The sequence below is a fragment of the Equus quagga genome, chromosome 7 (assembly GCF_021613505.1).
Source record: "Equus quagga isolate Etosha38 chromosome 7, UCLA_HA_Equagga_1.0, whole genome shotgun sequence".
In the NCBI taxonomy this organism is placed as follows: Eukaryota; Metazoa; Chordata; class Mammalia; order Perissodactyla; family Equidae; genus Equus; species Equus quagga.
Window position 1 is genome coordinate 85794694 of NC_060273.1, and position 13964 is coordinate 85808657.

General features: G+C 37.1%; 1 protein-coding gene across 4 annotated transcripts in view; it reads left to right on the forward strand.

Moving 5' to 3' along the window:
• RAPGEF6 (Rap guanine nucleotide exchange factor 6) overlaps positions 1-13964 on the forward strand; it is a 199898-nt gene that overhangs the window by 104969 nt on the left and 80965 nt on the right. For 3 of the 4 annotated variants that reach the window (XM_046668271.1, XM_046668274.1, XM_046668272.1), the window contains exons 7-8: positions 2-133; positions 13720-13897. In XM_046668271.1, coding sequence (XP_046524227.1) covers positions 2-133; positions 13720-13897 — 310 coding nt within the window. The remainder of the gene's footprint in view (position 1; positions 134-13719; positions 13898-13964) is intronic. The other variant, XM_046668273.1, reaches the window with a different exon arrangement.

Consider the following 13964-nt stretch of genomic DNA (forward strand, 5'->3'; position numbering starts at 1 on the left):
GCTTCCAGCCGATCTTACCAAGATGCACATCACAGACAACCCTCATCCACAGGTGACTCATGTGTCTTCTAGTCAGTCTGGTTGTAGCATCGCCAGTGACTCTGGGAGCAGCAGTTTATCTGATATCTATCAGGTAATACACATTAGGAGTTTGGGTGCCATGCGTATGACTTTTTTATTCTGCCATATGTCCTGTGCTTGTGCTTAGGTGGTCACATATCATTCGATTAGGATATGGAATTCAGGCATAAGAGCTTTGAGAAGTTATGCTGTATTTACTCTTTCAAATTTGCAAGACTAAAGAGGTGTTCTCTCTTTTGAGAGTGATTAAATATAGTCCAGCAGTGTTATGGATATAGTGTTCTTTTTAATTTCTTTTATACAGGTGAATCCATAGTAATATATATAATTCATGCTTTGGTAGAAAATAGTTCTTGAAACGAATGAACTTAAACTTATAAAAAGGCTGATTTTTATTATAATTGAATGTATACATCTTCTATAAGTTAAGTCATGAAGACAATTAGAGTTGTTTCTGTATTGTACAGGCTCTTACTAAATTTTCTAGTAGCCACATTAAAAAAAGAAAAGGAAGCAGGTAAAATTATTTTTAGTAATACATTTTATTTGGTACAATATATCCAAATATCATTTCAACATCTAATCAATGTTTAAAAATTATGAGTGAGTTACATTATTTTTTCATAATAATCTTCAAAAGCCAGCATTTAATATAAACTTACTGCACATCTCAGTTCAGAGTAGCCACATTTCAAGTGCCCAACAGACATATGTGGCTAGTGGCTACTGTACAGTACTGATCAATTAAAACAGAATCATTGTTGTCTGAGGAAAACATTTTAGGCTGTAGTTTTGCCGAGTTCCCAGATTCATATATCTTAGGAAAATCAGCGTTTATCTGTTAAGGGGAGTTTCTAGGCAGATGCAAAATGGATAAAGCTCCAGTTTTGGTTTATATGGTGCCTTTTCTCCACAAACTCATTGCTGTGGAGTTTGGCATTTCCCTGTTTGACATTTTATAATAGAACAAGGAATTTTTTTAAAGTAAAGTTAGAAAAGTTAAAAACAATGCAGTGGCTCTGGGGCCATTTACTGTGTTCGGCTTCAGCATTCTGCCTCTTCCCAAAAGTATCTTGTGGAAGAAATAAGAGTTGTCGCATAACTACAAGTCAGAGTAGAGCTGTATCTTCTCTGGATTCTGCATTTTTTTTTAAACAAATAGGAGCAGATCACATCCACTGCAATTTCTCACTCAATTTTTTCTTTTTTTTAAAGATTGGCACCTGAGCTAACAACTGTTGCCAGTCATCATCTTTGTTTTTTTTATTCTTCTCCCCAAAGGCCCCCAGTACATAGTCGTATGTTGTAGTTGTTGAGTGCCTCTGGTGGTGCTGTGTGGGACGCTGCATCAGCATGGCCTGATGAGCGGTGCCATGTCTGTGCCCAGGATCTGGGCTGGCAAAACCCTGGCCCACCGTGGCGGAGTGTGCAAACTTAACCACTCGGCCACGGGCCTAGCCCCTGGATTCTGCATTTTTCCTAGAGAAGAACCCTGAGGAAGATTGACCCTGGATTAATGAAGTTCTTGGATGTTCTGTAGATTTCTTTATGGATACGTGGGAATGTCTGGACCTTGCTAAGAGGGACTGTACAGCAGAGATGTGGTGTTGACAAACTATAGATACCTGGTGTCACCAGTATATCCTTTTCTAAACCAGACTTGATCACCCTTTTGGAGCAAGGAACAGAGCCCTAGATGGTTGTGAGAGAAGAGACAGGAGAATAGTGTGTAGATTGAGATTCAAGGTCATTTGGAAAGGCCAATGCTTTACTATCAATTAGAAGGTGGGCTGTACACAGTGGGCTCCTGTATCTTTGGCAAGATCTTGAAGTTAGCTTCTGAAGCATTGCACTTAGATTAGCATCCACAGGATGTCCACCTACTGGCTGCCCACCTGAGGCTGTGGCTGGAGTCACCTGCTGGTGTGGTTGGAGGTCTTCTGATGTAGGACCGTGACCTTATGTGTAGCTGCCCTGCTCCAGCCTTCTATATGTTTCCTTCCTCAGTAGCACTCTCTACAGCTCATTCTGTCTTTTAAGAGATTCACTTCAAGATTGGATAAACTGTGGTCAGGTGTCCTTGCCAGCTGTCCTGCATGTCAAAATGCCTCCATTACAAAGTGAAGAAGACACTTTCATACCCCAGAAACCTGAAAGTTACCATTGGCTCTCCTCCCTTGATCATCACATTCAGCACCAAGTCATAGCAGTTCTCCTTCCTACATCATTAATTGTGTTTATATCTATATGTTTGATGTTAATTGGGATGTAATTTACATTTAATAAAATTCACCCTCTTTCATATAGCCTACACGAAGATATAGAGCATTTTCATCACCTCAAAAAGTACTTTATGCCCCTTTGTAGTCAGTCACTTCTTCTGACCCTCAGCCCCTGGCTGCCAGCAATCTGTTTTCTACCCTTATAGTTTTGCATTTTCTGGAAGGTCACATAGATGGACCTTTAGTTAAAAGATGATGCAGTGAAACTTATAAAGGAACCAATAAGATAAAAGTAAGTTTCAGTGAAATTTAGGGAGAGTGAACAAAGGAGCAAAAGTAATGAAATTCTGGAACCAAAACAGAAATTTAAAGGAGAGAATTATCATAGTACTAAAGACAGACATGCTCTCTTTAAGAGTGGCCAAAGAAGGTAAAAAAGTAGTTTTTATTAAGTTCCGTAAGCTTTTTTTGTGTTTTTCTCAATGAACATTATTATTTCGATATTTAACAAATTGTAAAGCAACGTAAATAGAGGGTACAGTAAAAATAAAAACTGAGTAAAATTGTGGAAAACTATTAAAGGAATAATTACTAGAGGGTGAAAGGAATAAGAGCAGAACAATAGTAGGTTGATAAATATATCCTCCAAAATGCAGAATTTCTAAACCTGCAATTAAAAATGAAGAAAGTAAATAAAAGCAACCAAATTATGTGTGTGTATCCAGTCAGATCCATAGGACTGAAGGGGAAGAAGAGGGCTTAGAGTTAAATATCAACAGTGGACCCTTAGTCTTTCCCTTGGCCTCAGGCCTCCTTTGCAGTACCTGTTAAAGCTATGAATACACCCTTTAGTAAAAAGCGTGTGTTGCCAGTGTGTATATCTTGGTCAGTGACAGTTGAAGTGGTTTTTCTGGTTATCCAAATTTCAGCATTTGAGGGATTTAAAAGTAAACACCTAACCCAGTCATGGCTTGTAACAATATAAGCAAAGCCTTGCAAAATAATGCAAGCATTTTTAATTTGGAGGGTTGAGAGGAAGAGAAAACAGACATCCTAACAGCAATGCTTAACAGGAAAATTGTTTACATCATTTTACATGGCCAAATGTGTGCCTGTGCTCATATACATTTCCTTCTTGAGAGTTTTCATGTCTTCTAGTTTAAAAATAAAAGCCCTTGGCTCTGAAAGAAACTTAAAAATAAATCATTTACCAGAGTCTGGAAAAAATGCGACTTACAGTTTCGATGTGAATATGTTTCTAATCAAGATTAGCTTAAAATTTAACTAAAAGTATGCATTAAGATCTTAGAATGTTCTTGGATAAAATGTTTTATGTATCTTCAAAGAGTACTCGAGAAATAAGGAGTGCTTCTTTCTAGATTTCTTTTTCTGTCTATTTCAGTCTTTTCCAAGAGCTGGAAAATTATGAAATGTTGATTCTTGAACTAGAGCACTTGGCTTTTCATTAACTTGTTTTTGAATAACCTGAAGCGCACATTCATCCCCCACCTCTCTTGTTCAGTTTCTATGTAGAAAGTAAATGTTTCTAAAAATCCCAGTGCTTCAGCTGCTACCTCTATGGTGGTATGATTCCTTGATTCAGAGCTCCACTGCCAATTTCTCCAGAACTCTGGTGCCACATTTCCACTGGGATGTCGTTTCGACACCTCAACTGGTTTTGCCCTACCACGTTTTCTTCAGCTTGTCTTTAATATTTCTGTTAAGACTATTGCCTGTGTCCTAGTCAGAATCTCAGTTTTCTTTGAGTACTCCCACTTGAAATAAATTACAGGAACAGGATGACTTTACTCCTCTATTAACCTTCCGTGATTTACCATTATCTAATTTACACTCTTCATTTCAAATTTATATTCAGATCCCAAGCCTTTTACTTGTAACCACAATCTGCCAATCTGGTTTTATATTCCACTGTTCTCCACTTGCACATTCTAGATTCTGGTCCACGGACAAATACATAGGCTGTTCCCTGATCATGTTTGCTTTTTTCTATCCCTGTGTTTTGGTTATGCTGTTCTGCCTGCAACTCCACCTGGATGACATTTTCATATTGTCTCTCATGTCTTGGAACCCCACAGCAGTTTTTCTGTGGTCATGTTGCTTTTTCCACTCTGCTTCTTGGTGTAGTTACTTGTAAACTTGACATTTTTCATCATCATAAATTTGTGGAGGGCAGAGTTTGTTTCTTACTTATGTATTCCATGCTGAGTTAAGCACAGTATTGGCACTTAGGAAGTAGTTGAATTACATTTGAGAGTAGAAACCAATAGTGTTTCCAGGGAAAATGCAGAGGATCACTAGTAACTAAAGCTTGATTATCTAGGGGAAAGGAGGCTTTATTGTGCCTGCCTGCCTTGTTGTAGAGATTATGGAATGGGCCAGCCTCCACAGCATTACTGTGAAGGATTAATTTCACAGAGTTCTTACCCTGACTGGAAAGACAAAGAGGAAATATAAGGACTAAATAGTCCATGAAAAGGGTTGAATGAAATACTAAAAATGGGAATGCAGAAAAGAGAAGCACTGAAAGTCTAAGATTATGGCTTAATATGTGCTCTAAATCTGAAAATGTGGTTTTTGTAAGTTGGTATAACTTTCTGTTCTAACCTGTAGTTCCCCTCATTGGAGCTTCATATTTATCTAGATGCAAACAGGAAAAGGATATCCTCTGGGGGTTTATTTGGGGAAGGCCAAGTCATCAGAAAATCACCTCAGACTGTCTGCCTCACCAAATTATCTTTACACAGAGACACATTCTTACTGTAGGAAGGGAAAACACAGGGAGTTTAATACTTGTCATCTTAGCACTTTCACCAGTATACATTTTTTTCTGGATTTGTAATCTTTCTGAGGGTCTGCTCTATTCCAAGTGCTAGGATAAAGCCGTTGAAAGGCCAGGGCTCCAGTCTTCTATGTAGCCTACCTTGATGGATGTGGCATATCTTTTGACCTACTTTTTTGTAACAACTTTTGATAGTATCATACGAGTCTCTGTGGCTCTGTTAAAGTTTCTTTTTGGCTTTTTTTCTCTCTTTGCTTCAGTGTGTGTAGTTTTTACTGCCCTTCTCCAAGTGTTCTCTTTTTACAGTTTACATTTCTTTATTGAGATTTCCTGTTTTCCCCTAGCTATGTTTGTATTTTCTTTTAAATCCTTGAACTTACTTATAATAAATGTCAAAAGTTCCTATCACTTAATTCCATCATGTCTATCATTCCTGGGTCTCTTTATATTGATTGATTTTTCTTCTGGTTATGGATTACATTTCCCTGCTTCTCCTATCCAGTAAGTTTTTACTGTATGCTGGAAATGGTGGATAATACATTTTTTAGATTCTTAGCTGGTTATTAGAGAATTAAACTTTTCTGCTCAGGGACTGCATCCTCCGGAGTATCATGCAGTGGCTTCCAGTCCTGGTGGTCATCATATCTACCTTTCCCTTAAAGACCTGGCTTGCCTTGTTTAGTCAAGGAATTAGACACTATGACTAAATACTCTTAACATTTTAAGTTTAGTATGTTCTCTGAATTAATTTTATTCATCCTTTTTCTTTTTATCCTGCTTTGAAAAAAGTACAAGTAAAAGAAAATTGTAAGGATAGATTATATTTTTTCCTTTGTAGATGGCTTTACCAAGTCCCTGAAAGAGTTCTTTTAGTAGGCTTCTCTCAGTCCCTACCTATGACTTTTATGCTCCCTAAAGTGCTAGCTTCTTAAATGTCTTCACTTCTAATGCAGATGACAATGAGCCTTCCCTACTGTTGTCCACATAACTGAATTACATCTTACCTTTTTATGTTGTGAGCCATTCATCTTTATTTTTTTTTAATTGAGGTCATAATAGTTTACAACATTGCAAAATTTCAGTTGTATATTGTTATTTGTCCCTCACCATTGAAGTGCTTCCCTTCACTCTTTGTGCTCAGCCCCCAGCTACCTTCCCCCTGGTAACCACTGAACTGTTCTCTTTATCCATGTGTTTATCTTCCACATATGAGTGAAATCATACGGTGTTTGTCGTTCTCTGTCCAGCGTATTTCACTTAACATAATACCCTCTAAGTCCATCCATTGTTGTGAATGGGATGATTTTGTCTTTTTTATGGCTGAGTAGTATTCCATTGTATATATGTACTACATCTTCTTTATCCAGTCATCAGTTGATGGGCACTTGGATTGCTTCCACGTCTTGGCTATTGTGAATAATGCTGCAGTGAACATAGGGTGCATAAGTCTCTTTGAATTGTTGATTTCAAGTTCTTTGGGTAAATACCCAGTAGTGGGATAGCTGGGTCATATGGTATTTCTATTTTTATTATTTTGAGAAATTTCCATAGTGGCTGCACCAGTTTGCATTCCCACCAGCAGTGTATGAGGGTTCCCTTTTCTCCACAACATCTCCAACATTTTTTTGTCTTGGTGATTATAGCCATTCTAACAGGTATAAGGTGATCTCTTAGTGTGGTTTTGATTTGCATTTCCCTGGATGATTAGTGATGTTGAACATCTTTTCATCTGCCTATTGGCCATCTGTATATCTTCTTTGGAGAAGTGTCTGTTCATATCCTAGGCCCATTTTTTGATTGGGTTGTTTGTTTTCTGTTGTTCAGTTGCGTGAGTTCTTTATATATTGTAGAGATTAACCCCTTGCTGGATGTATGATTTGCAAATATTTTCTCCCAATTGGTGGGTTATCTTTTTGTTTTGATCCTGATTTCCTTTGCCTTGTGGAAGCTCTTTAGTCTTATGAAGTCCCACTTTTTTACTTTTTCTTTTATTTCCCTTGTCTGAGGAGACATGGAATTCAAAAAGATCATTTTAAGACAGATGTCAAAGAGTATACTACCTATATTTTCTTCCAGAAGTTTTATGGTTTCAGGTCTTACTTTCAGGTCTTTGGTCCATTTTGAGTTTATTTTTGTGTATGGCGAAAGGTAATGGTCTACTTTCATTGTTTTGCACGTGGCCGTCCAGTTTTCCCAACACCATTTATTGAAGAGACTTTGTTTTCTCCGTTGTGTGTTCTTAACACCTTTGTTGAACGTTAGCTGTCTGTAGATGTGTGATTTTATTTCTGGGCTTTCAGTTCTGTTTCATTGATCTGTGTGCCTGTTTTTATACCAGTACCATGCTGTTTTGATGACTATAGCTTGGTAGGATATTTTGAAGTCAGGGATTGTCATGACTCCAACTTTGTTCTTTTTTTTCAAGGTTTGCTCTAGCTATTTGAGGTCTTTTGTTGCCCCATATGAATTTTAGGATTCTTTGTTCTGTTTCCATGAAGAATGTCATTGGGATTCTGATTGGGATTGTATTGAATCTGTATATTGCTTTGGGTAGTATGGACATTTTGACTATGTTTATTCTTCTGATTCATGTGCATGGAATATCTTTCCATTTGTTTATGTCATCATCAATTTCTTTTAGTAATGTCTAAAGTTTTCATTGTATAGGTCTTTCACATTCTTGGTTAAATTTATTCCTGGATATTCATTCTTTTTGTTGCAATTGTAAATGAGATTGTACTGTTGAGTTCTCTTTCTGTTAGTTCATTATTAGAATATAGAAATACCACTGATTTTTGTAAGTTTATTTTGTACTCTGCAACTTTACTGTAGTTGTTGACTATTTCCTACAGTTTTCTGATGGATTCTTTAGGGTTTTTGTATATAAATCATGTCATCTACAAACAGCTAGACTTTCACTTCTTCATTGCCTATTTGGATTCCTTTTATTCTCTTTTTCTTGCCTCATTCTCTGGCCAAAACCTCTAGTACAATGTTGAATAAGAGTGTTGAGAGTGAGCACCCTTGTCTTGTTCCTGTTCTCAGAAGAATGGCGCTCGGTTTTTCCTCATTGAGTCTGATGTTGACTGTGGGTTTGTCATATATGGCCTTTATTATATTGAGGTGCTTTCCTTCTATCCCCATTTTATTAAGAGTTTTTGTCATAAATGGCTGTTCGATCTTGTCAAATGCTTTCTCTGTATCTATTGAGATGACCATGTGGTTTTTATTCCTCATTTTGTTAATGTGGTGTATCACATTGATTGATTTGTGGATGTTGAACCATCCCTGTGTCCCTGGTATAAATCCCACTTGATCATGGTGTATGATCCTTTTGATGTATTGCTGTATTGGGGTTGCCAATATTTTGTTGAGGATTTTTGCATCTATCTTCATCAGCATTATTGGCCTATAGTTTTCCTTTTTTGTGTTGTCCTTGTCAGGCTTTGATATCAGGGTGATGTTGGCCTCCTAGAATGTGTTAGGAAGCGTTCCATCTTCCCTAACTTGTTGGAATAGTTTAAGAAAGATAGGTATTAAATATTCTTTGAATATTTGGTAGAATTCTCCAAGGAAGCTGTCTGGTCCTGGGCTTGTATATTTTGGGAGGTTTTTGATTACTGTTTCAATCTCCTTACTTGTGCTTGGTCTATTCAGATTATCTGTTTCTTTTTGATTCAGCTTTGGGAGGTTGTAAGAGTCTAAGAATTTATCCATTTCTTCTAGATTGTCCATTTTGTTGGCATATAACTTTTCATAGTATTCTCTTATAATCTTCTGTATTTCTGTGGTATCTGTTGTAATTTCTCCTGTTTCATTTCTAATTTGTTTTAATTGAGCTTTTTCTCTCTCTCTCTCTTTTTTTTTTTTTTGGTAGTCTGGATAGGGGTTGTCAATTTTGTTTATCTTCTCAGAGAACCAGCTGTTAGTTTCATTGATCCTTTCTATTGTCTTTTTTGTTTTAATTTCATTTATTTCTGCTCTGATTTTTATTTACCTCCTTCTGCTTACTTTGAGCTTTGTTCTTTTTCTAATTCTGTTAAGTGTAGTTTGATATTCCTTATTTGGGATTTTTCTTGTTTGTGAACATGAGCCTGTATTACAATGAATTTCCGTCTTAGTACCACTTTGACTACATCCTATATGAGTTGGTATGGTGTGTTTTCATTTTCATTTGTCTCCAGATATTTTTTTATTTCACCTTTAATTTCTTCAGTGATCCATTGGTTGTTCAGTGGCATGTTGTTTAGTCTCCACATCTTTGTCCCTTTCTCAGCTTTTTTCTTGTAGTTAATTTCTAGCTTCGTAGCATTTGGTCAAGAAAGATGCTTGTTATTATTTCAATCTTCTTAAATTTATTGAGGCTTCCCTTGTTTCCCAACATATGGTCTGTCCATGAGAATGTTCTGTGTGTACTTGAGAAGAATGTGTAATTCTGCTGGTTTTGGGTGGAGTGTTCGATATATATCTATTAAGTCCATCTAGTCTAGTTTTTCATTTAATTCCACTGTTCTTTGGTGGCTTTCTGTCTGAGTTATCTACCCATGTGACTGGAGAGTTGAAGTCCCCTACTATTATTGTGTTGTTGTTAATGTCTCCTTTTAGGTTTGTTAATAGTTGCTTTATGTACTCTGGTGCTCATATGTTGAGTGCGTAGATATCTATAAGTGTTATTTCTTCTTGGTGACAGGTCCTTTTGATCGTTATATATTGCCCCTCTTTGTCTCTCTTTACTTGTTTTATCTTGAAGTATACTTTGTCTAATGTAAGTATTGTGACACCTGCTTTCTTTTGTTTGCCATTAGCTTGGAGAATCGTCTTCCATCCTTTTACTCTGAGGCTCTGATTGTTGTTGGAGCCAAGATGTGTTTCCTGGAAGCAGCATATTGTTAGGTCTTGTTTTTTAATCCGTCTCGCCACTCTGTGTCTTTTTATTGCAGAATTCAATACATTTATATTTAGAGTGATTATTGATATATGAGGACCTAATGCTGCCGTTTTATTGCTTGTTTTCCAGTTCTCCTGCATTTCCTTTGTTTCTCATCCTTTGTATTTCAGGCTGCCAGTTCAAGTAGTTAGTTTTCTCTGCTGGTTTTCTTAGTTTTTTCCTTACTTATTATTTTTGTCTCTCTTCTACTTATTTGTTTAGTGGTTACCATGTGGTTGTATGAAAAATCTTGAAGATGAGATAGTCCATTTTCTGATAATCTCTTATTTTCTTAGACTAAGTCAATTCAATCCCTTTCTTCTTCCCCTCCTAAGTTGTTTTTGTCACATCTTATTCCTTCTTGTGTTGTGAGTTTGTGGTTAAAATGACAAGATTATATTTGGGTTTGGTATTTTCTTTCCCTTCATTTTAATGTTATACTTGAGTGTCTCCTAACCTGTTTTGATGGATAGCTACAGCTTTCTGATTTTTGTCTACCTATTTATCTCCTTATTCAGGACTTTGTAACCACTTTCGTCTTTTTTTTCATGTATGCAGGCCTGCCTGAGAATTTCTTGTGGGGGTCTTGTGGCAATGAACTCCCTTAGCTTTTGTTTATCTGAGAAAGTTTTAATTTCTTCATCATAGCTGAAAGATATTTTCACTGGATAGAGTATACTTGGTCGAGAGTTTTTGTCTTTCAAAGATTTCAATATATCATTCCACTCTCCTAGCCTGTAAGATTTCTGCTGTGAAATCCGCTGACAGCCTGATAGAGGTTCCTTTGTAAGTTATTTTCTTCTGCCTTGCTGCCCTCAGTATTTTTTCTTTCTCATTGACTTTTGCCAGTTCATTACTATATGCCTTGCAAGTAGGTCTTTTTACACTGATAGTAGTTAGGAGATCTGTTGGACTCTTCCCTTGCACTTCCAGCTCCTTCCCAGGTTTGGGAAGTTCTCTGCTGTTATTTCTTTGAACAAGCTTTCTGCTCCATTTTCTTTCTCTTCTCCCTCTTGAATATCTATAGTCCTCATGTTGCATTTCCTAAAAGATTTGGATTTTTTCCAGAGAATTTCTTCATTCTCACCTCCTCCATCTGAAGCATTTCTATATTTCTGTCCTCAATATTGTTGATTTGTTCCTCCCTAATAGCAGCTCTGTTGTTCAGGGAATCCCTATTTGTCCTTATCCATTGTGTTTTTCATCTCCAATATTTGATTAGTTCTTCTTTACAGTTTCCATCTCTTACGAAGTAGGTCCTGAATTCATTGAGCTGTCTATCTGCACTTTCTTGTAACTCGTTGAGTTTTTTTATAATGGCTGTTTTGACGTCTCCATCATTTAGATTATACATTTCTGTGCCTTCAGGATTGCCTTCTGGGTACTTGTCATTTTCCTTCTGGTCTGGAGATTTAATGCTTTTTTTCTTGCTGCTAAGTGACATGGCTTTGTGTTTCCACACTGTGGTAGTATTTGATCATGACTTCCACCTGCCACCACTGGGTGGGGGTCAAGAGCTGTGTATTCTGAGCCCACCATGATTGGTGGTAGAGCTCCCAGGTGCTGAACTGGGGTGGGGGGGAACGGGTGCTTTCTTTCTCCTGAGCGATCTCGGGGGCTTCTCTCTCTGCCCTGGCTGTCTACTCTCTGGGGTGTTAACTTGATGAAGACACCTCCACATTAGCTAGTCACCTCTGTGTGGGGTTTTCCTCCAGGCTGTAAGGGACCTAAGAGAACAATGTTGTTCCCCGTGGAGGGCTACCGCACCCTCCCACCTTTCCTCTCAGAGCCATGTGCTCTGCCTGGGTTGCTGCCCTTCAGTCAGGAAGAGAACCTTTCTCCCACTTCATTCCACTTCCTCAGGTGGTGGTCCAGCACCTCCACCTTCTAACATGGCTACGTGGGTCTCTCAGATGTCTTTTATGTTGTGTGGATGTCCTCTGTTGGAATATGAGTGTTATTTTGATTGTATCTTAGAGTAGAGAGTTTACAGGGAGAGCTCACTTGGTCATGATGCTGATATCACTCCTCCCATTCATCTTTTTATCACACATAATCTAAAAGGTGAGAATAAGACTAGATTGAAATAGTCTGGGTCAGGGGATAAAAACCTGAGATTGAGATGATGACAGGGTGGTTTAAGAACCCAAATTTATAAGGTAGATTGTCCTTAAAAATTGATAAAATGGAAAAACGCTGTTCTGGAGGTGAGCTTCTGTATTATGAAAAATTAAGTTAACTTGTGTAGAAATACTGCTTTAGTGTTTTTTACACTTGTTTCTTGGATTAAAATCAGTGTATGTAAAGAAATTAGGTTTTTGGAAAAGTCACTTTAGCATGTACACATATTTAAATTAAAACTGCTTGCTTTTGAAAAGAGATTTTAAGCTGCTAACCAGTTTGTGGTTCCAAAGATATATTCAGAAATGTACTCCACTTAACCCCTAAAGTTCTGTAGCCACAAAACTCAGGAGAGCATACTAGTCATGAGATAGGATTGCCCCATGTGATCCTTAAGAGCCACCTTGTCTAATCTTAAAGATCTCAAATTGGGTATTTAAAATCTGGTTTGTTAACTAGCTGTTAGTTTAAAGCGCTTATTTATTATTATGAAGTTTCTGTATGTTCAAGTCACATTTTTCTGTAACTGCTTCAATATTCATGCTTTTTTATGTATAATATGAGTTAAATGGGTATAATATTTAGAAATATTTCCTAATAATCCACTTTTAGGACAGTTTTATTTCCTGAAAGATATCATTATTTTCTGTGAATGGCATTTGAGTTTACAGTTTTTTAAAAATCTACTAGTTCCTTTGCAAGTATTTGAGACTAATATATTTCCAAAGTTGAGGTGGTAAGCATAAGTTTATTTTAAAGCTTGGTTAGAGTAATCTCAGCTGTTCTTTGCACACTGTTAGATTCAACAGTAAGGTATTAGGAAGTGATGAGTATTTGTTCCATCCTTAATTGGCCTATTTTAGTACTTTTCAGTACTATTTGCTTGTTTTGTACTTCTGTTTTTGATTTACATTATTGCCTACCCTACTGATCTCTAAACTTCTGTCTTGAAAGAAATCACTTGTTTACAAGATCTGGCATAGACTAGTAGGTCCTCACAAAATGGTTGTTGATAAACTTTCTCTTTCCTGAACTTCATGTTTTAGGAAATGTGCTCTTTTTTTTTTTTCTTTTTTGCTGAGGAAGATTTGTCCTGAGCTAACATCTATGCCAATCCTCCTCCAGTTTTTTGTATGTGTGACACCTCCACACTGTGGCTGATGAGGGAAGTAGGTCTGTACTTGGGATCCGAATCTGCAAACCCAGGCCACTGAAGCAGAGTGCACAGAACCTTAACCACTCAGCCACAGGGTTGGATGCAGAAATGTTGTGCTTTTGAGAAATAAAAGTGTTGGAAAACAGGTGTTAATACATTTAGTGATGTTTGAATCTCATCATTTTATACTTACTGGCTCGGATTTATTACCTAGATCTCACATGTGGAATGATGAGCCTGTATTTTGGGCAGAGAGAAACCTTTTATAAATAAATATCATGTGGTTTTTGATACAGAATACAGCATTGCCTAATTCTTTATGATATTTGGGAAGGAGGGATAGTTTTGATTAATTCAGACTGACATAATTTTTATAACATGAAATGTAAGTGATCAAGATTTCTTTCTATAGGCTACAGAAAGTGAGGTAGGAGATGTAGATTTAACACGTCTTCCAGAAGGACCTGTTGATTCTGAAGACGAAGAAGAGGAAGATGAAGAGATTGATCGAACAGATCCTCTGCAGGGGCGAGATCTTGTTCGAGAATGCCTTGAAAAAGAACCTGCAGACAAAACTGATGATGACATTGGTAAGAAATACATCTGTTCACAATAAGAGTTTTATAGTTTTAATTTATATATAGTTCCTAATCTTGC